The sequence below is a fragment of the Haliotis rubra genome, unplaced genomic scaffold (assembly GCF_003918875.1).
Source record: "Haliotis rubra isolate DU_JTF1 unplaced genomic scaffold, ASM391887v1 Scf7, whole genome shotgun sequence".
In the NCBI taxonomy this organism is placed as follows: Eukaryota; Metazoa; Mollusca; class Gastropoda; order Lepetellida; family Haliotidae; genus Haliotis; species Haliotis rubra.
Window position 1 is genome coordinate 375887 of NW_025767412.1, and position 25642 is coordinate 401528.

Consider the following 25642-nt stretch of genomic DNA (forward strand, 5'->3'; position numbering starts at 1 on the left):
ATGTATTTGGTGTTTCAGTTCCATGGTTTATTGTCATTTTGTGATATTTTTATTGATTTGTGAAATATGGCAAATGGTGACTTAATATCCCAGCAGACACCATGTCCCATGGACCAGTCCTGTTGAGAAGTGTAGATTTGTTGACAGAACGCTGATTTTGAAAAGTTCCTTTATGAAACTTTGTACAACTATATAAATCAATCAAAATAAGAAAGAGTTTTATGAAAATGACTGACTGACCAAATGGAATCATCTCAAGAAAACATGTCATGCCAAATATAATACAAAAATATTGAATATTGTTTTGACTTGTGAGATGAAATATTTGAGCAATAGGGGCGGTGGGGGTAGCCTAGGGGTTCACGTGTTTTTCAATTCACTGAAAAATGTGTGAAGTCCATTTCTGGTGCCCCCTGTCATGATAATGCTGGAATATTGCTAAAAGTGGCATAAAACTAAAACTCACCCTCCCAGTTAAACAATAAGATTTTAAAAGTGTGGTTTAAGATATAGAATACTGGTTTTCTATTTATTTACCTTTCATTGTTTTCAGTGTTTTTGCTTGGATTCTCTACTGTTAATCAGTACAATGTCTGTTGATTTAATGATCTCAAGTCTCATCAAGCACTGTGTATGTAAATGTGTCAAACAAGTCTCATCTGTATAAAGTATTAAAAAATGTTCGATTTATGTACCTGTTCCGTCAGTGGTTGTTCTGAAATGGAATCAGAACGTCAGCTGGGTTTTTTCACCTTCCATTTTACCTTTTGCAAAATGGCTGTTTTGTTTGACCCAGTCAACTGTGATATATGAACGTCTACTGAGGGTTTGTGTTTTCACCAGCAATCAATGTCAACTAACAACTATGGTCACTATTGGTTAAATAAACTGTTATATCAACATATTCCATCCCCTTGTTGTGTGTTTTGACATAGGCTTGTTGGTTGTCGTGGTTCAGTTGGAAGGTGATCTGAAGGGTGGTTGTGGTGTCATGTACGAGTCTGACCACCCAAGTCTGTTAGTCACTTCTTATGACAAGTATTAGTTGCTGAAGATCAGTTCTAATCCAGGTGTTCACTGGTCTTCTGTCTGACGGTACACATTACCACATTCTGAATACAGCTAGTTCCATAATGGTTGCTTGGTACTAGAGGATATGCCCATTAACATTGCATGAAATGTCTTTGCAGACTTGTATATTGTAAATAGTAAGCAGGGGTGGAAATAACTTTAAAATTGCTAGTGTACTCCGGAACAGTGGCACATGTAAAATTACTTGCCCTGATAATTTTTCCACCATACCGGCCGTTTTCTTGTTGATTTTTAAATAAACAGCATAATTAACATTGGAAAGTCAACTGGACACCGGTACAGTGTGATATACAAATTTGCTTGCCCGACAGAAAAAAACACTGGACTTGGACGTCGGGCAATGGGTTATTTCCACCCCTGGTAAGCTGACCAGCTTCAGCAGCAGAGAGTAAAGTGATGTCATTTGACTATGATGTCATGGTAACAATGACATTGTGCAGCATTGTGCTGCAGCTTCAGTATAGCTGTATTTAGTATTGCCAAGTGATATCTCTGGCGGAAACCTGTTTTGACAGATCATGTTTATTTTATTAAATTGTGAGATTTTAACAAAGTTACTTATTATTTCACTTGGACTTTGCAGAATTCACATCAGTAATACCTTGTTGCCTGTCCCCAAAACAAGCAGGTTATAAGAAACCGAAATAGCTCGCTGGCTGAAACTGTCTCATGTTTGCTTAGTGAAATTAGAAGGTCAGCCTTGAGTTACATTGACATTTCCTGCAGTTGTGTGGCGCTCCATGTGTTAGACGAGGCCCTTAATTACAGAACAACGCAGCTCAATACCGACTGTCAGTGTGATGAGACTGAAGTCTGAAGGAACATCGGTCTCTGACACTTCCTAGGTCTACAAAAATATCCTTGTGGATTCACAACTGAAGAATTCTGCAGTTTATCATTAATTTCATCACAGGATGGTAGCTTCCTTTTACACATTTTAAGCATACTAAGGCCATACTATGTTTTTTCATGTTTTACAGACAGCTTTCCCTAAATTGTGTAAATAAAAACTAAATGAATAAGAAATTGAAACAGTAATGATGGAAAAGGTGTTTCTGAGTAACTTTTTTTTTTTCTCATTTTTTATAATTTCCAATTGGCCTATCAGCATTTGTCCCATCAGTATTTTTAAAAAAGCCATGTAATACTAAAGTCCAGGAGACCTTTATAATGTTTAAAAATTATGATTTAATGGGCCTTGACTGAAATACACCAACAGCACTAAACAGATTATTCTAGGTCACTACAACCCCATTAGTTACAGACTTCATTAAGTTCGAACACTCACAACTAAATACATAAAGCAGGACCCAGTCTGAACCCAGACATATTCATCCTGTAAACCAAACACTGTGTCAAGGCATCTGTAGTGGTATTCTGACACTGCTTGCACTGCTGATAACCAAACAGGATTTTTCAGAATTTAATATAAATAATTTTGAAATGTTCCATGAAAGTAATAATACACAAAAAAAATCACTATCATGTGTACAATGTGTACCCCACTCTTCACAGCTGTTTCTTTTTTATATAAAGGGTGCACTTTACTAAGAAAACATGGTATTTGAAAAACATGGATGTCAAGGCTTCCTTACGAAATGCAGTGCTCGTCATTCAAAGCTTAAGAGATTTTGTGACAAAGAACATTGTGTCTGATTCATTTGAAACAGTTTTGTCGCAATCTGCACTTCTAAATTTGAGAGAACATGTACATGTGTGTTCCCTCAGGTCAGGTTAAAGGTGATGGTGGGAGGACAGGCAGACACCATCTTCCTCCATTCAGTGAATCACATCAGCTAGACAAACATCTCACTGACACACCAAGCCTGTCTCCGCATCGCTGCTGTCGATCTCACTCCCACCTCTCATGGCCGAATATTGCGGGGATGTTTATATGGCTTGCAAATCTATGCTCTAAACAAGTTCATTTTTTTATTCTTTTCAACAGGAATTTGATTTATCAGCAAAATGAAAATTTGTGTAATTTTGTCTCTGCCCATTATTTTAAGAGTGTCTCATCAAACATAATGAATCTTACTAGGAGTTTAAAAGCCATCAAATATCAGATCAGCTGATGACAGGGTATTCATAATTTATGGCTGGGGGTGGGGGTCTATGATGATTTTGAAGGGGGTCACACATTTTGTTCTGGGGGAGGTAGGGGAGTCATAAATTTTGTACACATGGACTACGGGGTTCAGCAGTTTTGTACATAATAATATTTAAAAATTATGCTCAGAAATTATGGGAAGGGGTAGGGGAGGTCATTGATTTTGTACATGACATGCAGGGAGGTTCACTTGCTTTGTACATAAATTTTAGTGGGGGGGCCATTCACATTGTACATGCTTCTCCATAAAAATCATCATGACCCCCCTACCCATAACTTATGAATGGTCCCTAATTGCTGTAACTTTTGAAAATGTAATCAATTTTTCTTAAACCAGAGACTTAAAAATTGGGACATTTCTATACCAATTTTTACAAGCAATACAGATATAGCTTCATTTCAAGAAAACAAGAGTGAGTGAGTGAGTAGGGTTTTGACATTATTTCAGTTACATCACATCATGTTGCTTGATGGTGAGGGAAATCTCCACATGATGCAGGTCAGATATTGCCACTATAGTGGAACAAATGAGCTTGGATATTGGATCACTTGAAAATTGATCCAGGATTCTAAGTGACAATCACAGGTTTCTGGAACACCCAAGGGAGACAACTCTGCAGAGGAGTTCCTCAGATGACAGGGTCAGCTCCTCACTCTATAATACTAGGACCACCAACACTGGCAAGTGATATTTACATACTTGGCACATGAGCAGCTATTGCTGGTCTTAACTATATTTAATACATCCCCAGAGCATGGTATTTCATAACCAACCTTTCCATACAGCCAAGTGCTCAAGTGACACATTAATGGAACATATTTCACATGCACAGAATTCTTACAGCTGAGCATACAGGTCTTGAGTATCTGTTAAGTATGGTTATCAAAAACATTGTCTTATTTCACCCCTTAAATTGTTTGTAATTTGTATCATATTCCATTGTACTTGAGTATAAGTACTGACAGTCCAATGTGAAGCAACCTAAAATGAGAACTTTTCAAATCTTTATTGTTGAAATTGTATAAAATATGTATTTCTCGAACCATGCTGAATGAGATCAGAAAGAGTATTATAGTTGAACAGTAGACATTCTGAATAAAGGGTACTGAAATGCTCAGTCAATAATTTCCTCCAGCATATCAAACACAATTTATCTTATGTGAGCTGAAATTTCATTGACCACTGACCAAATTTTTCTCAGATTCACTTTCCATGTCATCATCACCAAAATTTTCACATAATATTTACCATTGTTAGCCAAAAAACATAAATTATTACACTGTACTTGTGAACGAAAGATGTGATTCTAGTATGATAAACCCTTTTAATGTCATAATTTGTCTTATACTGCGTTTCCCATAGCAAAATGACCTAAGTGTTTTCAATAAAGGTCCTCCCAGAAGGTCACGTGCTAATCCCGGGATATGTAGTTGCTGCACCCTGCCTTGCTGTGACTCACACCGAGGGAGGGACGACTCACGTAGCAGGGAAGACGTGACTAGGTTCATGACTAGAATGCTCAGAATCTACTGTTTCACAAATACCGTTAAAAAACATGTGTGTTTGGCTGCTGAGAGAGTGAAAGTTGACAAAGACGTTGATGACACATCAAGTCTGAAGTCTGACAATTTATTGCCCTCATTTGAAAATAAGTATTACACAGGAATTATCTTTTCTAAAAGCAGCTCAACTGTTGTGTTTTTATTACAGTCACAACATACTTTCTTGATTCTCATGCTATAGTGTCTGTAAAGTCAGATTCAGACAAGGAGACATGTCGAGGTTGCTTGTGTATATCAATTTGTTGGTTGGTTGGTTTGTTGTTTAACACCACACTCAGCAATATTCAGACATATGGCAGTGGTCTGCAAGTACATGTAATCGAGTCTTGATCAGACAATCCAGTGATCAACAGTATGAGCATCTACGCAATTGGGATACAATGACGTGTCAACCAAGTCCGTGAGCCTAACACCTGATCCCATTAGTCACCTGTTATGATAAGCATGGGTTGCTGAAGACCAATTCTAAGCCGGATCTTCAAGCATGTGTGTGGTAATACATAAAGTACATTCCTATGCTCAAGACACTTTGTTGTGACGAGATACAGGAACAATGTCAAGGTCATGAAATGATACATGATACAGTAAATGATAACTTCACAACAGCATTGTGTGGAAACACTTTCCAATATCGAAGAGAATCAAATGAAATCTAACCAACAGATTGAGTGGATTGGATTAACTAATGAAACAGTGGACTTGGACTGACTGACTGAGTTTAGTTTTACGCCGCTTTTAGCAATATTCCAGCAATATCACGGCGGGGGACACCAGAAATGGGCTTAACACATTGTGCCCATGTGGGGAATCAAACCCGGGTCTTCGGCGTGACGAGCCAACGCTTTAACCACTAGACTACCCCACCGCCCCCAGTGGACTTGGAACTCTTGTACTTACCGGTACATTATATTTGGCATTAATTTTCATAAAAATGTTCATGTCACCTTTGTAACTGCTTGTATCATCTTGTATTCATACCTGACTTCACGTGATATTTGTGTCACAGAGTGTTCGTGAAGCTGTTTTCACAGCCACATGTTATGGAGTATTTGGTTCTAAAATTCTAATTCCTTGCATTGAACAACAAATACAGTAACACCCACAAACAATATTCTAACCTATCTTGCAGTCTGTGAACCACATTATTTTCCCTTCTGCCTAGCCCTTTCTGCAATGCTAAAGCATTAAGTGAAGCAAGTCTAGATTTCCTCAGGTTCAAGCTCTGAATCTCCCATCTCACTGGGGCTCTTTTCAATTTCTGTGGAATTATTTGTTTCAATCAAAATTCTATATATTCAGGGACTGTGTTAGTCTAAAAATACTTTAGCAATATTATGGTTGGTACACCAGAAATTACCTTCTCACATTGTACCCTTGTCGGGAATCGAACACACTGACCCACAAACCCATCCAACCAAACATTCTACTTAACTATCTCTAACATAGCCTTGCTCCTTAGAGACTTGTGCAAGTCTATCTCATACATGACCCAGCAGTTTACCATGAGAGAGTGGGTATGATTTCACACTGCTTTTAGCAACATTCCAGATATATAACTGTGGATGACACAAGAAAGGGTTTCACACACTGTATCCATGAGAAGAATCAATCCTGCATCTTCAGCATGATGAGCAAACACTTTAACCACTTGGCTATCAAGCAGCCATAAGTTTAATATGAAGTAAACAAAGACAAAACACAAAAAATAATTTTGATATTTAATTCGAGCATTTCATTAATTTACAAATATTTCAAGGTTGACATGTTTAGTTTGATGATAATTCTGTTCACATCAAATGTAGGATAGCATATCCAGATTTTGGCAAATTTGATGACATGAAAATGTTGTGAAACATCCCACAGCTTGCAAGAGATGCTGACGTGGAATGACACAGTATGACATTCTGTGGGGAGCTCTGTCTTCATGTCCCACCACACATCGACTAAGCTTGTTTGTGTATGTACATGTACATGCAATTAAGTCATATCAAATTATACATTGCTTAAAAGAGCTCGTTTACAGATTAAATTTTTTTCACAATATCAAATTTAAACATTGAACATAACATAAAAAATAAATAGAAATCTAATTTAATTGTCATTCACCAAACTCTGTGGGAAGTTGGAATGCTATGCTGGGTGGGAATTTCTTCAACAGACCTGCAAATGAATAATTGAACAGCCAATAGTAGCTTTACTTGTAAAAAAATAAAAGACATGAACAAACTTCTTTTTCTTTACCCTGGGAGAAGTACAGATCAAAGACTTTGATTACTAAAATTATTACTATAAAGATATAAATCTGATGTATATAAATGTGAATATCTATATACAGTGTATATCTACATCGGTGTGTACACAAACAATATACAAATAATGTACATAATGGTCAGGAGCAGGTAAACACATGTAGAGTGAAATCAATCATGGTACATCCAGTGATGATCTGGAAACATCAACGTCAGTCACTGTCACTGAATCGTCAGACAGAAAGACACACACTTGTCATTACACATCAAAGCAACATTAAAAAAGTCTCAAAAATATTATCAAAGTACAAAAAACAAAACAAAAAATTCATATTCAGCAATATATTGTTGATTAGTTATAATTTTGTACATCCAACCTGAAAAAATATCTTAAATTTTTTCTGTATTTAAGTAACATAAAAGTTTTATTAATGCTATATTTTTTTAGAGGAAACAATTGATTCCAACTAATTAAAAAATCTGATGCTTATCTCAGAGTATGTCAGCATGATCATGTTTGCATGAATATATGTGCTTAGATAACACGGTTATTTGTGGTTCATACGACATCTATGGGTAAAATATAACATAACTAGATTCTCTGAGGTTCAAATATCTGTAAAAGCATAAATAACTTTACAGAAAATATGTCAGGTTTAAAAAATATTTGATCACACAAATATTGATGGATCACACATATAACGAGCCCATCATTGTTAGATCACACACATATACGTCAGTCTACTGCTACAGATAGTTGATAAGCACTAGCATCTGGTGGGAGAATATTTCTATGTGTTGTGTGACTGTACAGGTTGTGACTCTCACACAATGTACCTTGCCCGAGACTAAAGAATAATACAGTAAATTCCTGTACTCTGGACAGTTTCGATTCTATTGAATTCGTCTTAACAAATCTTTGCTATGGAGTGATAACCTTCATATATGCAGCCCTGAATATATGGATGTTTTAAATCCTGTGTTCACTTCAAGATTGTCCTGCTTCAGAGAGACAAAAATGATTATACATTTTCTCTGAGTTATATTTATTTCAAATTGAAGCAAAACTGAAGCACAAGAATAGTTCAGAATTATACCTTTCAAATTCTAAAAGTTAAGGACAACCATCTTCGGAATTTTGTCCTGAGAACAATTGAGTAGTCTTGGGTTAGCAGACTTAAACTTTGAGGCTGTACAGATGAAGATGTGTCAAACAGACAGTTCAGAAAGCAAAGTGTTCGGACTAATAAGATTTTTACATTTTCTGAAATTTGAAACAGGTTGTGGCAGTTTGAAATTAGAACAATAAATTCAGGTTCTTAAAAATATCGCATCAGTCATGATATTTTTCATGATTCGCATGTATGAGTTGGGACATGTGCAATGCGGCATGCAGGGAGGTCAACTTCCTGTTTTGTTGCAGGTCACAAGGCAGACAGTCACAGTGCAGTATCTAGTCCATTGATATATCTAAATACTCTGATATATACACTTTACACAATTCTGCTGGAGTGGTTGGAACGCTTAGACTTCTCTGAACGATGGGAATATTCCGAATATCTGTCCTCAGACAAGGGAGGGAATCCAGATCTCTTGGAGAGAGTGTCGCTTGCAAATCCATTCAGCTCAGCTGCAAGTAAGCACAAATCAACATCATTAATTGTATATGAAATATCACTTGAAAATAAGCCCAGGAATGAATTTCTAAAATATGCAATACACAGGAAATGTACAAATTGTTGACTGAAAGAGCAATTGCAATTGTCTCGCTATTTCACTTATTGCATCAGGTTCGTGAAAGTGAGTAAATCTTGTTAACACAGTTGGCAGATATAATCCAGCTATATCACAACCACCTGATACAACAGAATCTCTGCCCAAAACAATAGTGGTGGACTGTATGAGTACTAAACCACAGATATATCCCATATCCTACTCAGGGTCTGAGCTCTGACAGTCTCTCTGTCAGCCATCACGACTAGCATGACCAGTATATACAAACTATTCATCTTGGTATCATCAAGTTCAAAACACACACAGCAAAACGTACCATTACAAAACCCATTTACTAGTTAGTTCTACTGACAAAAGACTTTCACCAAAATATGTCAGATAGTATTGTCCTGAAAGGTTTTCTCCATTAGAACTAAAATGGCCGAACGTTGTTTCCAGCGACAGGTAACTATGGCAACATGAATGATTACCATTTCATAAACAATATACAGGCTACATACAGGAACAAAAGAAGGCAGTAACTGTTATTAAAAAAGAAAAAAATATGTTGTATTGTTGTGAATCTGAAAAGGTATTAGAAAATTACAACTATGAACATATGTCATTCCTGATGTGTTAGAAGCCATGTTGTTACAAAGAAACTCAAGATGGTGTTAGAACAAAAAAAGTGAATTTATTTATCTATTTGCACACACACACACACACACACACACACACACACACACACACACCTCAGAACACACACACACACACACACACACACACACACACACACACACACATTTTGCCTACCACATTGACATTGCTACGATTATACTTTTTCCAGACCAATACTATTGTATCTAATATTGAACTTGAAGAAAATGCTACACTTTATTGCAACAACCACCATTAACATGTTTTGACTTGTAAATTGTTCACAGAAAATAAGAAAAAAAAGATAATCTAAAAATCAACAAAAAATGTCCATGAATGTAAACAAGAAGACAAGAGTTTCCTTGTTTCTCGATACCATGTACCCAAGTCCAAGTCCGAATACGGAGAAATTTGAGAGACAATTAACATTCTTGAATTGCGCCAGTTTGTTTTGAAGTCTGGTCACATCAATAGCAAAAGAGTCGCTGAAGAAAATGGCTGACACCCCAGCATTCCAGATAACCTTCCAGTGTTTGTACAGACTGAGTGACGAGATTTGCACACCAATGTGATCCCAGCTTCCTCAAACATAGAAGCAACGCTAACTTAGGGCCGCGGATTTCGGGGGAAATTGACGCACTAATAGCATGCAATGTATCACTTACAGAGACGACTGTGTTTTAAAAGACTTGCTTGTTTCACGCTTACATCAAGATCTAAAAACACCTTTGTCATGTTTCACATTTTGTGAAATGTTACCATGGTGGCCTTATTTCTGATTGACAGTATATCAAACTAATGAATATTACAGTATTTGCAGGCAGGCAATTATTGGGAACATAACAATTTTTGTACAAAATTGGAATGTTCATTTTCCTACATTCCAAGGTATTTCAGTCATGTAAAAACAGTGTTTAAGCCTTTTCCTCTTTACTGGACCTGTTTTCAGAGATATGTAGTTACCTCTCTCAGTTAGCTGTACAAAGCCAATAGTAAAAACTAGTTATAGACCCCCTCCGTCGTGTAGTGGTTAGAGCGTCTGCCCAGAGAGCGGAAGGTCGCGGGTTCGATCCCCAACCCCGTCATACCAAAAGACGTTAAAATATGGTACTTGTTGGTCCCTGCCTGGCGCTCGGCAATAATGGGTACAACAAGGACTGGTCGGTTGGAGTCAGTATAATGTGTCTGAGTGGGGTATTCATGCTTCACTGCGGCATGGTATCTCAGTGGGCTAGCACTATAAAACCAGCTTCAGTCTGGGCTAGTACAAGCAGCTGCACATACACATACACATGTATGCACGTCGTCATATGAGCGAAATATTCTCTAGTACAACGTTAAACCCAATTTCACCTCACCTCACTAGTTATAAATATACTATTCAATGTTTGCTAAGGAACACATTTTCCTCTGCAGATGACTATGTTGGTCCTCATCAAATGTTGAGTAGTGTAGTTATTTCTAGTGTTATTTTAGTTCCAAATAGTGTAATCAGTGTTATGGCTTTCATTAGAATGAATTGATCCATTTGTTATGTAGTTTAGAAAGTTTCACCATAAGCTGCACACTGACAGGGCCCGATATTTGAACAGGTCTAGGTAAACCCTTGTACCCAAATTTATACGGCAATATCTTCCTGCCCAGTGTTTCTAGTTCCCTCTTATCGCATTAAGTAACTATCCTGGGTTTGAATCCCAGATTGGCACTGATGGGATTATTGGTTTGTTAGCACCATGCCAGAATTTACAAGGCTTTCACAAGTCTCATGGTTACATCCACATTAAGTTGTAATGCTTTGATATAACTGAAATACCGACCAAGCAGCAGTAATTAAACTCCCCTGGGTCACTCTGTAACCTGATAATAACACAATTATTCCCTTTAATTACACTGTCAGAACACAGACAATAGTCCTTACATTGTTGCTCATAGAGTTGTCAAGTTTATTTAATAATTAGATTTATTCAAAGAAATCTGATCAAAAAAGGAGGTAAGAAATTGTGCAGAAAATAGGGTTAGCTATTTTTAGATATTAAAGTTAATTTTACAACAATATTTACTGTACAGGATGAGTTGACTAGGTCTAGGCATGTTGTCTCTTGGTATGGTACTCAAACAATGACATCACAATCAGACCTCTCATTAGCGTCACGACAGTTTACACAATAGTTTACACAGTATCAGCTGACTGTGTCCTGACATAGAGATCAGAATAGCTCCCGAATTAAGGATAGGTCCACCTGGCTCTGTAGTCGCCACTAAATCATATGGATGTACAGTGTACTGGCTGGTTATAATACATGTCTATCCCACTGGCTCCTCGGTTACTGCTATTTCTATACAGTAATCCTGTGTATGCATCTCCCAGTCATACACATTGATACTTTCTCAGTATTCACCTGGTAAAGTACTAAGTAGTCTTGAAACTTCATCACAGACAAAACAGAAGCTGTTTTCCATGAAAAAGGATCATGCAGGCCTACATTATATTATTGAAAAAATATTTTCTAATGTTTTCGGGGCAGATTATTTTGCTGCAACTGGAAATATTCGATAGAAATAGTATTGGTCTAGAGCATAAAATAATAGTAGCAAAGACAGTATGGTAAGTAAAGAAATAAGCTGATGGACAAAACAGAATTCTGGAAGGTAATTAGAAAACATGATATAAACACAAACAATAAATATTCCAACCATTATTTTATCCTAAACAGATTAATCACACAGAATACAAAAAAAATCCACAATGTAATACAGAGAAAAAAAGCATTTACTAATTACGTACTAACTAATCATTATTACAGCAAATCAAATAGTAGAATTTACTTTGGAAATTATGCAATTTTTAGTATTTAGGTAGCTAGTTCCATCTCTGGGACCAATCATTATGTTTGGTATTCTTACAATAATAGAGCCACAATAAAAATATCTTAGAAGTTTGAAATGAATTACATATCTTATGATATGATGTTGTATTTACCTGGAAATATAAATCAATAACTCATGGAGTGAACAATAAATTAGTTTATGTTTGTAACACCCTCAGAGTACCTCACTCATACCAATCAAAACTCATAAAGTTTCACTTGCACAGTCATGAATGTCAGCAAGAAAATGACCCAAAATAGAACATTGTATTTTCATGTTCAATATTGTAACATGTTTATCTTAAAAAGATGCAACAAAGTTGAATTTTTCATATCATCTACATTGTGGATGTCATAACAAGAATAACATAACTCCTCACAAAAATAAACCAAGCAATGTTAATACCTGAGAGGTGATATATTAAGAGATATTCAAGAATGATATCCTATTGTTATTGACCTACATCCATGCATGGTATTAGGTGATTAAGTTTCTGTTAGTTGACACTACAGTGAGACAATGATGTCATTAAATTTAGTTAGATATAATGCTGTTGTAGGTGAGGTGAAATAGGATGTCATGTCACATTCCAGATTATTGTGCTATACACAGGGATTGATGTTTGTGTGTGTGTGTGCGTGTGTGTGTGTGCATATGTGTGTGTGGTGTCTAGTTTAGACTAATGCTCATTTTATAGTGCTACTCCTGTACTCCACTGAGACAGCAACCACAGTTTAACACCAATGGCCCACTCTGACACATGATACAAATTCTTAGCCAACCAAACCAGGCCTTGTATTGCCCCCTTCAAATTATCTCCAGGCAGGGTGACAACAAGTAGCATCACTTAACATCTTTAAACATGGATCGGGATCTCTGAACCTAAAATGATCAGGCCACGCCCACTAACTGACTATTGTTTTCTCTTTGTTTCACAACAGAAAGGCCAGAGCTTGTGCTGTTTCCTTGCGCAAGTCAATGTCACCTTATTTCATATTGCAGGGTCATGGTTAGACCGAGAGGGGGGAATTTTTGCAGATTACTTTTTATGCATCAAAGTATTGATATGACACTCCTTTAACGTTGAGAGTGCCACCCCCCCCCCTGTTAAAAAAGTTAACTACGGCCCTGGGACTAGATTTTCGAAGCTCTCTTAGCGCTAAGATAGTCGTAAGGTAATGTTAATGTATGGCACTTATGACTGTCTTAGTGCCCTGTATTGTTGACTTATTTTTTGTGTTTATGATAAAATAAGCACCTGTGAAAATATTACTGTTGACATACTTAATAACGGGAATTGACTTTAATATAACATTCTGTGCTTATGAGTCAACATGAGGGGTTCACTCCACGTACACTGAATTATATCTATACCTCCATAAACACAAAATATACTGAAGTCAATCGTTAATCAAGCCACTGGACTTCATTAAATCCCATATAGAGTTAAACATGAGCATGAAAATATTGCATGACATACCCAGGTAGTATTTGTTTGTTTATGTTATGATTAGTTTGTCAGAACAGTTAATTACACAAAACTGAAAAGATACAACTGTTAAAGAAGTGATAATCATTCATGTCGGCCATAGTAACAATCCATTCTTTAACCATCTCGTCTCATCCAGCCAAACAGACACATCTAACAGAGATATTGTATAACCTGGTGCTCTGTGAGGGAGTGCTCTTTTTTGTAATTGTTTGGAATCAAGGTACAGGTTTTCAAGATTCATCTTGGTATCATCAAGTTCAAAACACACTCAGCAAAACATACCATTACAAAACCCATTTACTAGTTTGTTCTACTGACAAAAGACTTTCACCAAAATATGTCAGATAGTATTGTCCTGAAAGGTTTTCTCCATTAGAACTAAAATGGCCGAACGTTGTTTCCAGCGACAGGTAACTATGGCAACATGAATGATTACAATTTCATAAACAATATACAAGCTACATACAGGAACAAAAGAAGGCAGTTATTAAAAAAGAAAAAAATATGTTGTATTGCTGTGAATCTGAAAAGGTATTAGAAACTTAAAACTATGAACATTTGTCATTCCTGACGTGTTAGAATCCATGTTGTTACACAGAAAACTCAAGATGGTGTTACAACTGTTATATACCTACTGAGATTCTACTTTCCAGCTGAAATAGGAGTATGTAGGGAATTATTTCAGTGCCTCATATCACTGTATACTGGACAATAAAGTTACGGATCATGAATGTTTAGGGGAATAAGTGTATCAAGTTGTGTACTTAAATCTCTACGATGAAAACTATCCTCCCCAAAACAATGATCCAGAACTTTTCTTGTTCAGTAACATTCAGAAAAGGACATAATCCTATAAGATGCTTTAAAACAGAAAGGACGAGGAAAGATATAAGAGCTTCTCAAATGTCAAATTATACAGTTTAAGTTTAAGAAAAGTTAAAGAATTTTTGACATATTGACATCACAGGCTGTTCACATGAATGACATCAGGCCATTACTTTCAAATTTGGACATCACATAAATAAATACAGGTCTACATGAGTCAAAAGGACATCCTCGTAGACAGTAAAAAATATATTGAATCAAGATGCAAATTTCAGCATGTCTTTGAACTTCTTTTTCTTTTCTAAGAAAGACATATTGAGTCCGATACATGCTCATGAATAAACATTAGAGATTAAATGCTTCTTCTTTTTGGAGTGTTTTTTTAGCACTACATCTACATTTCATACTACTGCACATGAAGACTTACTAAACCAAAAATTGATAAAATTCAAATTTTCGTTCAAGTGACACATGGATATGTTTCTTCAATTCACTTTTGCCAGATCTCTACACTAACATATGGTCTACAAGAAGGTTCCTTAACTAACCTGAAGATTCTGACTAATGCAATGTTTTAAAGTATTGATTATAGGAACCATGAAGATATTGATGATACAATCTGTGGATTAACAAATGAAACCACTTACATTTCTCCTTCTTCCCATACACCTCGGGTAGCAGCTTAGCTTGTTTGGCTGCCAGAACGAACGCTAACGTAGCCAGTATCACAGCATCAAAGATGAGCACTATGGCAAGAATATACGCCCATCGGATGCCACAGGTGCCGATGTCATAACTTCCACTGTTGGAGCAGATGTCCTGGACGAGGCGGGAGTCAAAGCCGTTGGGGTAGACAATGCAGCCAAGGATGAGGAAGAGAGCTGCAAAACAATTTGAAAATGAAAAATTTGCTTGATAGGCCTAGAACATGTGAAAAATAAAATACTAAGAAGATCATCACAAAAATAATTTGTAGCTCACTGAAAAAAGGATATTTGCCTGGTTTGGATCTCAAATGTTATAGCACCACTTCATTCTAATGGATCTATTGGTCTGACAGTTTTTTAGAGTTTAAAATGCGTATTTCACTTTTAATGATGGTTTATATTTGTAAAAGATTTCTTTCATATAAAAATCATATTGATTGTTTTTACTATCAAGATGTTTTCATTCTAATGGATCTGTTGGTATAAGGAAAACCTTGTCATTCTGGTTCTTTGTTTGTTTATAGAGGTTTTCAGTCTTTAAGTTTTTAAGTTTGGCAGATTAATAAACATTAAATTACTCCGTCAAATTACTACGACTAACACTGTATGCCTAGCTGGTCCATGGATTTGCTCGGCTATCTGTGTAGGCCTAAGGTCTCTCAGTCATGTGTTTTGCATGAAAGTGTCATCCAAGTGGGATGCCTGTACCAAAACAAACACAGTTAGGGTGAAGCCTTACACTAACCATTGGCAACTATACACGAGAATATCGTCTTCTATTTCAAGATATGTGTTTTCCTCTGCTTCTACAATTGAGTTATCAGACACCTACTGATATAACTCACCTACCAGACAGTAACATACAATCATCAGACACCTACTGATATAACTCACCTACCAGACAGTAACATACAATCATCAGACACCTACTGATATAACTCACCTACCAGACAGTAACACACCTACTGATAAAACTCACCTACCAGACAGTAACATACAATCATCAGACACCTACTGATATAACTCACCTACCAGACAGTAACATACAATCATCAGACACCTACTGATAAAACTCACCTACCAGACAGTAACATACAATCATCAGACACCTACTGATATAACTCACCTACCAGACAGTAACATACAATCATCAGACACCTACTGATAAAACTCACCTACCAGACAGTAACATACAATCATCAGACACCTACTGATATAACTCACCTACCAGACAGTAACATACAATCATCAGACACCTACTGATATAACTCACCTACCAGACAGTAACATACAATCATCAGACACCTACTGATAAAAACTCACCTACCAGACAGTAACATACAATCATCAGACACCTACTGATAAAACTCACCTACCAGACAGTAACATACAATCATCAGACACCTACTGATAAAACTCACCTACCAGACAGTAACATACAATCATCAGACACCTACTAACTCACCTACCAGACAGTAACATACAATCATCAGACACCTACTGATATAACTCACCTACCAGACAGTAACATACAATCATCAGACACCTACTGATAAAACTCACCTACCAGACAGTAACATACAATCATCAGACACCTACTGATATAACTCACCTACCAGACAGTAACATACAATCATCAGACACCTACTGATATAACTCACCTACCAGACAGTAACATACAATCATCAGACACCTACTGATAAAACTCACCTACCAGACAGTAACATACCATCACCAAAGTTTCAGTTTCATCGATGCTGTAACTACCTCTACCTCTCAATCCCTGACAAATTTAACATGTGAATGGCTTTTAGAAGTGTCTTGTATGGGAAACTCACAAAAGGAGTACCATATAGCCAGGGGCGGATACAGCTTTTTTAGAAAGGGGGGGTGCACATGTCATTTTCATCTGAGTTTCAATGGTCATTTAATAAACTTTCAGGACAAAAGGGGGGGTGCGCACCCCTGCACCCCCCTTCTGGATCCGCCTATGATAGCAGTGTTTAAAACTCCAAAAATTCCAAGCTAGACAGCGGGAATGGTAACTTTAAAAAATTACCAGTCCAGATACAAACTTGCCTGTCCGGTTTTCAACAATAAAAACAAACAAAATCAGGTTAGTCAGGTTACTGTTTGTAGGCATCGCAATGAACTACATAGCACTAACAGCCAATGCACAGAGTTTAGGTAAACTGAAAGTACACGTGTTGTGATTGGTTATCGTACATGAACTGTCTAATCGTAAGTAGTTTAATATAATCATCATAATACCTTAAACATCTCAAACTGACGACAAGAGAACCTGTCTGCTATTATGAAATATTTACTGTTAGGGGTAAAGATATCTACCAGATCACCAGACAGGCTTCTTTTGAAATTTGACCGTCCAAGATGAAAATAGACCAATCGGGCAGGCGGGAATGTTACTATTATAGGTGAAAATAGTTACAAACTTTAGATACTATTCCATTACATCATCAAAACTGATGATGACAGAATGGAGATCTTCCACTGATGAGTTGAAGAATGTCCAGTTAAGGAGATATAGGTCCCGGTGACACCCTAAGTATTTACCGGACCCACCCTTGTCATGTATGGGCTGTGTGTAGAGACGCTACAAGGTATATCCAGAAGTCAAGGTTTCAAAATTAAGCCTTTCAGACACTCACGTTGTCACTACTCCAGTTTTACCTGACTTGATCTTCAACATGTTCAACACAAACAAAACCACTTGGTAGATCTCACTGTAAAGATGCCCACATTTTAAGTGAACTCTGACATGTTATAAATATGGGACTCCTAGAGGGAGGGTGTATAAAAAGATATTTCATGTTGACAGTGTTGTTTCCCTACAGAGGGAGTCACAAGACTCACAAATCCAAGCTTTTGCAAAAGAATTATGACAAACTAACTGTTTTTCCTGGACAAAGACACCTCTATATGTGGCAGTAATATGCAGGTAATCCTTCAAGGTAGCTCGTTTACATGAGAAGATTCCTGCAAATAGGGCTGTGAAAAAAACGGCCTCAGGTGATATATTTTTGGGCTTTTTTGTTTGATTTGAAAATTCCCTGTCAATACTGTGTAGATTTGATATGAGAACACAAGGCCAAACTTCAAAGGAGATAAAATTATCCTAATAAAAATGTAATTTAAAAGCAGCTTTGATTTTTTGATGGTTTGTTATGTGGGCTGATTTGTGTAAAGCATTAGATGAAATGTATGTGCAGGTTTTTGTTTGAGATGAAAATATGGGCAATTGTTGAGACAACATAATGATTTTGTTTGCCTGTTTTACTGCCTGATCATTGCAATCACAAACGTTCATATAATCTACATCGGAGAACACACAGGTAAACATGTTAAGGAAAAGAAAAAACCCAATGACAACATATTAGTTATTTGTTTCATGATATGAATAAACAGGTATTGATTTAAATCCATTTTTACCTTTTGTTACATTATTCATAAATGTTTATTTACAAATATATTTGAACAACAAGCTATTAGAACACAGATTACATTACACCTGAAAAAGGTTTTGGGTGTAACCAATTCAAAGGATATTTGTTTTACGGGGATTTTATTATTGTTATCTTACCTGAAGTTTGAGATCAACACAAACATTAATGCTAATTTTAACAAAGAATTAGACAAGGTGGTTAAACATTGAGTTGGCATGGGCTGGTGGGTGGTCATTCATAACCCTCTTCATTACTCTGCTTCCTCAAGTCAAATATGTGAAGAGATTACCCTTGTGACCTGTCTCAGTTTCACACTCATTAGGCCTGCTATATAGTTGCGACATCAAATTGTTGGTCTAAATTCAAAGTATGTTATCACAAACAGAGAAAAAGAAGAATTTTCAAGCTTCACATTGGTACTACTATTAATGAATGAACATAAAACTAATACTAATTAATTCCCTATTTTTTATTTACAAGCAATTTCAACAAAACCATTTTTAAAAAAAGGGGTCACCAATATTGGGAAAAAATGTGAAATTACACATTTAAAAATTGGACAGAATTCTTTTTTTTCAGAGTTTTCTCAGAAATTGTTAATTTATTTAGAATTACTACCGGTAATTAACATGATATAAAACTATTGTTTTGTCTCAATAATCATTAAAGTTCTGGGTTCCATGACTATACATACCCTTCTGTTCTAAGACATCTATTTTGAAAATTCATAACATAGTACTGAAATAGCACCTGTATACTTGGCAAAGGATTAAAAGGAAAAAATTTGGATCTAGTGTTTCTTGCCAACAAATATTTCCTGAGAAAATTTACGGAACAACAAATGGAGACAATACAAACTCACAAAAATAATGCCATTTCCTGATTTTTTAAATACACGGTAAAGATATGGTGACCGTGTGAGACAAACACCATTTCTGCCAAGTATAACAGCTTGTGTGTTGGAGGGTGATGTTCAGCACTGACTTAAAGCCCAGAGAGAAGAATGGGGGCAGATTACATGTAATCTACACAAAGCTTGCCACTGAACTTAAACATATATAAACACTAACATACACTTCGTCAAGGTTACAAGTGATAGTCTGTAATCTTATTGATCAATTACATCGTGTTCAATTACAACTTTTAAGCTTTTTGAAAGGAAGATACTACCTATTTAAGCATTTTTTACAACTAAAAAGTTAAAAACAATTTGAAAAAGTATATTAACAGGAATATTATATCATAAGGACACAATATATTAATTATTAATTTTATTCAAATTGTCATTTTGAAAACAAAATATTAAAGCAACTGGGTATTTTTTATTGTCAACAGCTGGGGTTTACCTGGAAAACAAATATTTTGTAGGTTATGTAAATTGTGTATTCATCAGCTAAGGATGAAGTGGACAAACAGTGAATTTCACATATCTCTGAAGGTACACTGACAACAAATTGATGTGAGGACAGTGTCGAGACAGGATGAAAATCGAACAATTAAGTTTTATGGCCTTACAGATATTGTTACCCACATTATTGACAAGAACGTAAGCAAAACTCCATAGAAACAATAAGGTCATGTGTAATGATGATTTCATGTATAATAATGATTTCAATTTTCACATTTAAACTTTAATGATTTTGTGTGTAATAATGATTTCATGTGTAATAATGATTTCATGTGTAATAATGATTTCATGTTTTCAAGGTATTTTTAAGATTTTGAGGTGAAATGAAGTTCATGATTATTGCACTTATATTGGTCCAGTTTCATGGTGCTACCTAATGAGATACCATGCCAGTTTAACAGGGATACCCTGCTCAGATACAGTAACAGGCTTCTCTTAATGCTGAGCTCTGGGTGTGGTATCATTGTTTGGTCTGAGGGGTCATGATATAAGTACCAACCTTCCCAGTAGATGATAAAGTCTATTACTGTTGGCATCTGAGGATACTGTGAGAATCTTGTCATGGTTCCTTTGTTAGGGCATGCTTCATGGTGAGTGAGTGAGTGAGTGAGTGAGTTCACGAGTTCATGAGTGAGTGAGTGAGTGTTTACTGGAGCAATGTATCACGATGTGTAAGCTTGATGTGGATGATAGCCTCCATCATTTCATTTATACATGAGAAAAGCTGATAAACCTTGGGTCAGCTGTGGTCACATAGGTTCACTTAATTTCAACTTAACCAAAAAGTTAAAAATGTTAAGAACTAATGCACAATTGGAAGGCTGTGTGTTGCATGATAGAATACCTACAAGCCATCACAGATCAGGTGTTCTTAAAATTTCATTAAGTGTGGAAGGCTGTCTGTCTAGTACCGAAAGTTTGGGAATCATGGTAATTTTGTAATATGAGTGAGTGAGTGAGTGAATTGCATACTTTGTTGCATTTATTTTGTACAGAGCTTGGGCAGCAGGGTAGCCTTGTGGTTCAAGCATCTACTCGTCACTCTGTAAAATGGGTACCTAACATGGGTAAAATGTGTGTCCCTCCTTGTCATATTGTTGGATATTGTGTAAAGCCAAACTCACTCACTCACTCATACAGAGTTTGTCATAGTAGTTTTGAAATTTTATAATCCAGAACAACATTTTGTTTTGTTTAATTATTTTATAATTTCACAATATAAATTATTTTACTCATACAAAACTATTTTACATATGGTGACACTGGAATGCATGCTGTGTGGGACAACCAATAACTGAATATATATTTTCCATTTCTTTCAACAACAGCTTGCTATAACACTATTTAATTCATTATTTTCAGTTGATCTTAATTATGTAAAATAACTAACAGTAAACATATATCAGTAATTTATTTTAAAAATCTACCACATTAAACTGTCATCGTAGATGTTTAATTATCAGATCAAACAATAGGTTCTTGGCTGTACAACAGGTAAATCTGTGCCAAAGTATCTCAGTAATAATAACAGTCCTAGACTTGAACCTTGTTTGTCCAGGTCATATTTCACGCTAAGCATCTGAAGCTAACGTTTCATCACTATCATCATATCGGTTCCCAACGTAAGCGACAACTAAGTAATATAACTAATTAATCAGCTTATTTTATACATATACACCCGAAATGGCGGTACAGGTGAACATCAAAGAAGCCGCCGACAGGTATGCCGTTATACTCACCGCCGATCACCTGAAGCCAGCCGCAGATTCTCAGAACGGTAGCGGTGTTCAAGAACAGGAACAGAATCAGACATAAGCAGCAGATGAGGAACAGCAACGCCGAGGCACCAACGAAGAAGGCAGCGGCTCTGAACGAACCATTCAGAATCGTATCAAACTGGATAAAGTCTCCCGTACACTCGAAATCATTAGCTCCTGTGTTCTCTTCGCAAGCTTGGTAGAGGCCAAAGAACCCAGCCTTGTTGCTTTCCCCCGTGTCCCCGATCCACTGGGGTTGAATAAATGCCACGATATTCAGAATGGCAAAACAAATGGTAAATATAGCCCATAACACTGCTACCGCACGTGAATTTCGAACATAGTTTGTGTGGTAAATTTTCGTCACCTCGGTCGAATACTCTATTTCTCTATCCATTTCGGCAACTTTGCTGTTTCGTCGCCGAAAAACTTTCACTAAAACTCACACGTTTTCGGCAACTATTCCAATAAAGTTTTCACCAAATCCAATCCAGGTGAACGGGGTGACGTTGGGTGAGGCAAGCTGTATTCAACCACAATTCCAGTGTTTTGCCCACCTTGCTTGAATGAAAACCAGTGTAATATTATTAGCTTCGAGAGACCGGTCTGACAGGTTTCAGAATAGCAGACAACAAGCCAGGTGAAAATGCTGTTTACCTACAACTGGTGTTCTAGCTGTTGACTTCGCCCGCGTCCGTCTGCTGGTCCAACAGGCGTTTAGCAAAGAATACCAGATTTGGTTCATCAATACATTTGTACTGAAATCTTCCACCACGAAACCAAACTGACAAAATATTACAGTAATTCATACAAACCATTAATAACTTATAATAACTGTGTGAGCTACTTTCACAGATTAGAGATGTGTGGACATTTGTCATTTAAACTTATTTTATAAAACACAAGTGAATTTACCCAGCATGTTAAAGAAATTTAAAGAATTCAAATATCCATACGGCAAAATCAAAGTACTATCATTCGTTATTATGTTCAAAATACAATTGAATTACACTCCTAATTCCATTGCATCATAACCCCTAGTGAAATTCTTGGATCTCATACCAAGTTTGATTAATACAATAAATAACTGACTTTAAAATATTTTGCGTTTAACATTGTTTCCTATGACAAAAACATCTATTATTTTCCTTAATTACATGCATAGAATGATGTCATCGAAAAACTTGAGCTATTATACTTCTTTTTATATTTCAAAACTGTCAATTTGTAAGGGAAACATCATTCAATGTATTCCTTGTAAGAGGAGGTAGTTGGCCGGATGCATTTACACCTTTTCTAAAAGCGTTCTATATCATCCTCGTGATTCAGGGCTAAATTTTCAGTGATCAGTTCATATACTTTCGACCGCTATTTTGCCTTTTACGCTCTCGTTGGATAAAAGAAGACTTGATATTCTCTGGCGTTGATTTTTATTTAATCGAAAGTAAAGGTTATAGGTTAGGTTGTTGTTTGAAGGTATGACGTAACGGTATGGCGAAAGTGAAATGTAATAATATGCTTGGTTGTAGCAGAGACCATATAGCGATATATGGTCTCTGGTTGTAGTTCACAGTGCGTTGAAAAAAATAATCACTGGAAGTTATTCTTCAAACACGTAGAGTGACACACGTTCTAAAATTAATACATTTTCAAGATATTATATTATGTTTGGTTACTATATTCTCTTGTAAATACTCGATATTTCATTTAAACACAGCCCAACACATTGTCATACGTGAACGATCCACTTGAAGTTCATACTTGAAACATAACTAGTTGTCCTGCTACTATGATGAAAATGTCGTCTACCTGTGACATTTGCAGCGTGTGTACGGAGCGGTACCGTCACGCTCAATTCAGGACCGTAGGTAACACACCTCACGTTTCGACACTACTTAAATACAGCAGTTCAACTTCGTGGCACACCTTCCCGAAGTTTTAAGCAACAAAAATAAAGTTGGCATTTATTTTTTTAATACTGAACATTTGGGGCCATGTTCAGACTATTTCTTCGGCGGGACACATATTTGGAAAGAAAATAACCGTCAACATTGTGCAACTACTATTTTTGTTTTCTCACCAGAGTTATAAAAGGCGAATAAACATTGATACAATATATTTACGACGCAAACTTTCAAACTGTGTGTGCTTATAACTATCAGGTAAGAGTGAGTGAGTGAGTTTAGTTTTACGCCGCTTTTAGCAATATCACGGCGGGGGACACCAGAAATGTGCTTCACACATTGGTACCCATGTCGGGAATCGAACTCGGGTCTTCGGCGTGACGAGCGAACGTTTTAACCACTAGGCTACCCCAGGTACTCAAGGGCCACAGACACTCTCTCTCTCACCCCTCTTTGTCAAACAGTTAATAAAGTTTTAGCAGCAATCAAACAAAAGTGGGTGTATACTTTTTTTGTCCGTTTACGAAAGAACCAGTCAGACTACAAAATTCGTAAACTTTTGCTAGCAGTACACATCAAGAAGATAGAACCCGCCCTCAACAGGAAGGATACTACATGCTTACCATCACTTGATAAAGTAACCAATAATAATTCTTGTGTACATTATCTGTTTCAATTCAACTATGTACATCAACCCCATCCATTGTATAAACATCCACCTAGCTTCCTTCGGTTGTATAAGCTCTAATTCAGTCCTTGTAGGGGCGGTGGGGTAGCCTAAGGGTTAAAGTGTTGGCTCGTCACGCCGAAGATCCGGGTTCGAATCCCCACATGGGTACAATGTGTGAAGCCCATTTCTGGTGTCCCCCGCCGTGATGTTGCTAGAATATTGCTAAAAGCGGCGTAAAACCAAACTCAGTCAGTCAGTCAGTCCTTGTATGTCACCCTACTGGCTTCCTATCAACTTACTCAATCTCTTATACAATCGTTGTACATCAACCTCATTTATTGTAAAAACAACTCATTCCCTATCTACTGTAATAACAACTCATGTATATATTCTCTCAATTTGTTACTCATGTATCACTTGCTTGACAACGACATTAGAACCTATGTCGAAACGTCGCCTCCACAGAATAAAAGTTTTAATATCCATAATAATTTTCATTATTCTTAAGTCCATGTGCCCTAAATGAAAGTTGCTTTCTTTGGGTGAATAAACTTGTAATACACGGACGACAGCGTGCATTATCTCATGTGGCCTTTACGTTAGCATCATGAATTATTCGAATTATATGATTGGGTCGACAAGCATGGGTACTGAAGATCAATTCTAACCCGGATCTTCATCGGTCATGCGCAGTCTTGGTCACTTGTTTGATGGTGTGTCATCGTCCCCTGATGACGTAAGACTACTAATGAAGTTGCTTGCAATATTAATCACGGGATTATCTGCTCTAGGCTATGCAGATTACACATATACAAAACTTCCTTTTTATGGTATAAAAGCATTTCGCTCACGTTACATTCACTTCAACGCCCCGATGAAGCCGTCAGTTCCCGCGTTAATCATGAACAAGGATGCTACAGTCGACCTTTCTTTTATGTGCAAATGGTTGGTGAGTGGGCTACGGTATGTGTAAGCTCCTCTCTAATTAGAAACATGTCGTTGTGGCGTCTCAATCTCATCACACTAACAACGATGGTACCCATTATCACACGCTGCTAACTTCACATAGAACAACGGTGCCATTGTAAGCTTTCTATGGGTTTTTTGTAACACACTGGCAATAATAACTTGGCTTCAGCCAGGACTTCACTATACCCTGAAAT

General features: G+C 36.7%; 1 protein-coding gene across 3 annotated transcripts; it reads right to left on the reverse strand.

Moving 5' to 3' along the window:
- Positions 1-6470: 6470 nt before the first annotated feature.
- On the reverse strand, positions 6471-22488 carry LOC124258702 (LHFPL tetraspan subfamily member 3 protein-like). Of its 3 annotated transcripts, none has more exons than XM_046692776.1 (4): positions 21888-22488; positions 15217-15450; positions 14380-14397; positions 8518-8644 (listed from the first exon to the last, which is right to left on the reverse strand). In XM_046692776.1, the coding sequence occupies exons 1-3, from the start codon at positions 22300-22302 to the stop codon at positions 14387-14389; spliced, it is 660 nt and encodes a 219-aa protein (XP_046548732.1). In that variant the 5' UTR covers positions 22303-22488; the 3' UTR covers positions 8518-8644; positions 14380-14386. The 3 variants fall into 3 exon arrangements, with proteins under 3 accessions (XP_046548731.1, XP_046548732.1, XP_046548733.1); XM_046692777.1 differs by having other exon boundaries at positions 8533-8644; positions 14376-14397; XM_046692775.1 differs by lacking the exon at positions 14380-14397 and having other exon boundaries at positions 6471-8644.
- Between the last annotated feature and the right edge of the window lie 3154 nt (positions 22489-25642).

Coding starts and splice junctions, on each gene's coding strand:
- LOC124258702 (XM_046692775.1), bottom strand. CDS start 22,302: ATGGATAGAGAAATAGAGTATTCGACCGAGGTGACGAAAATTTACCAC. Junction 15,451..21,887: donor CTGGCTTCAGGTGATCGGCG/GTGAGTATAACG, acceptor ATTGTTTTGCAG/CTCTCTTCCTCATCCTTGGC. Junction 8,645..15,216: donor GTATGGGAAGAAGGAGAAAT/GTAAGTGGTTTC, acceptor GCTTACTTGCAG/CTGAGCTGAATGGATTTGCA.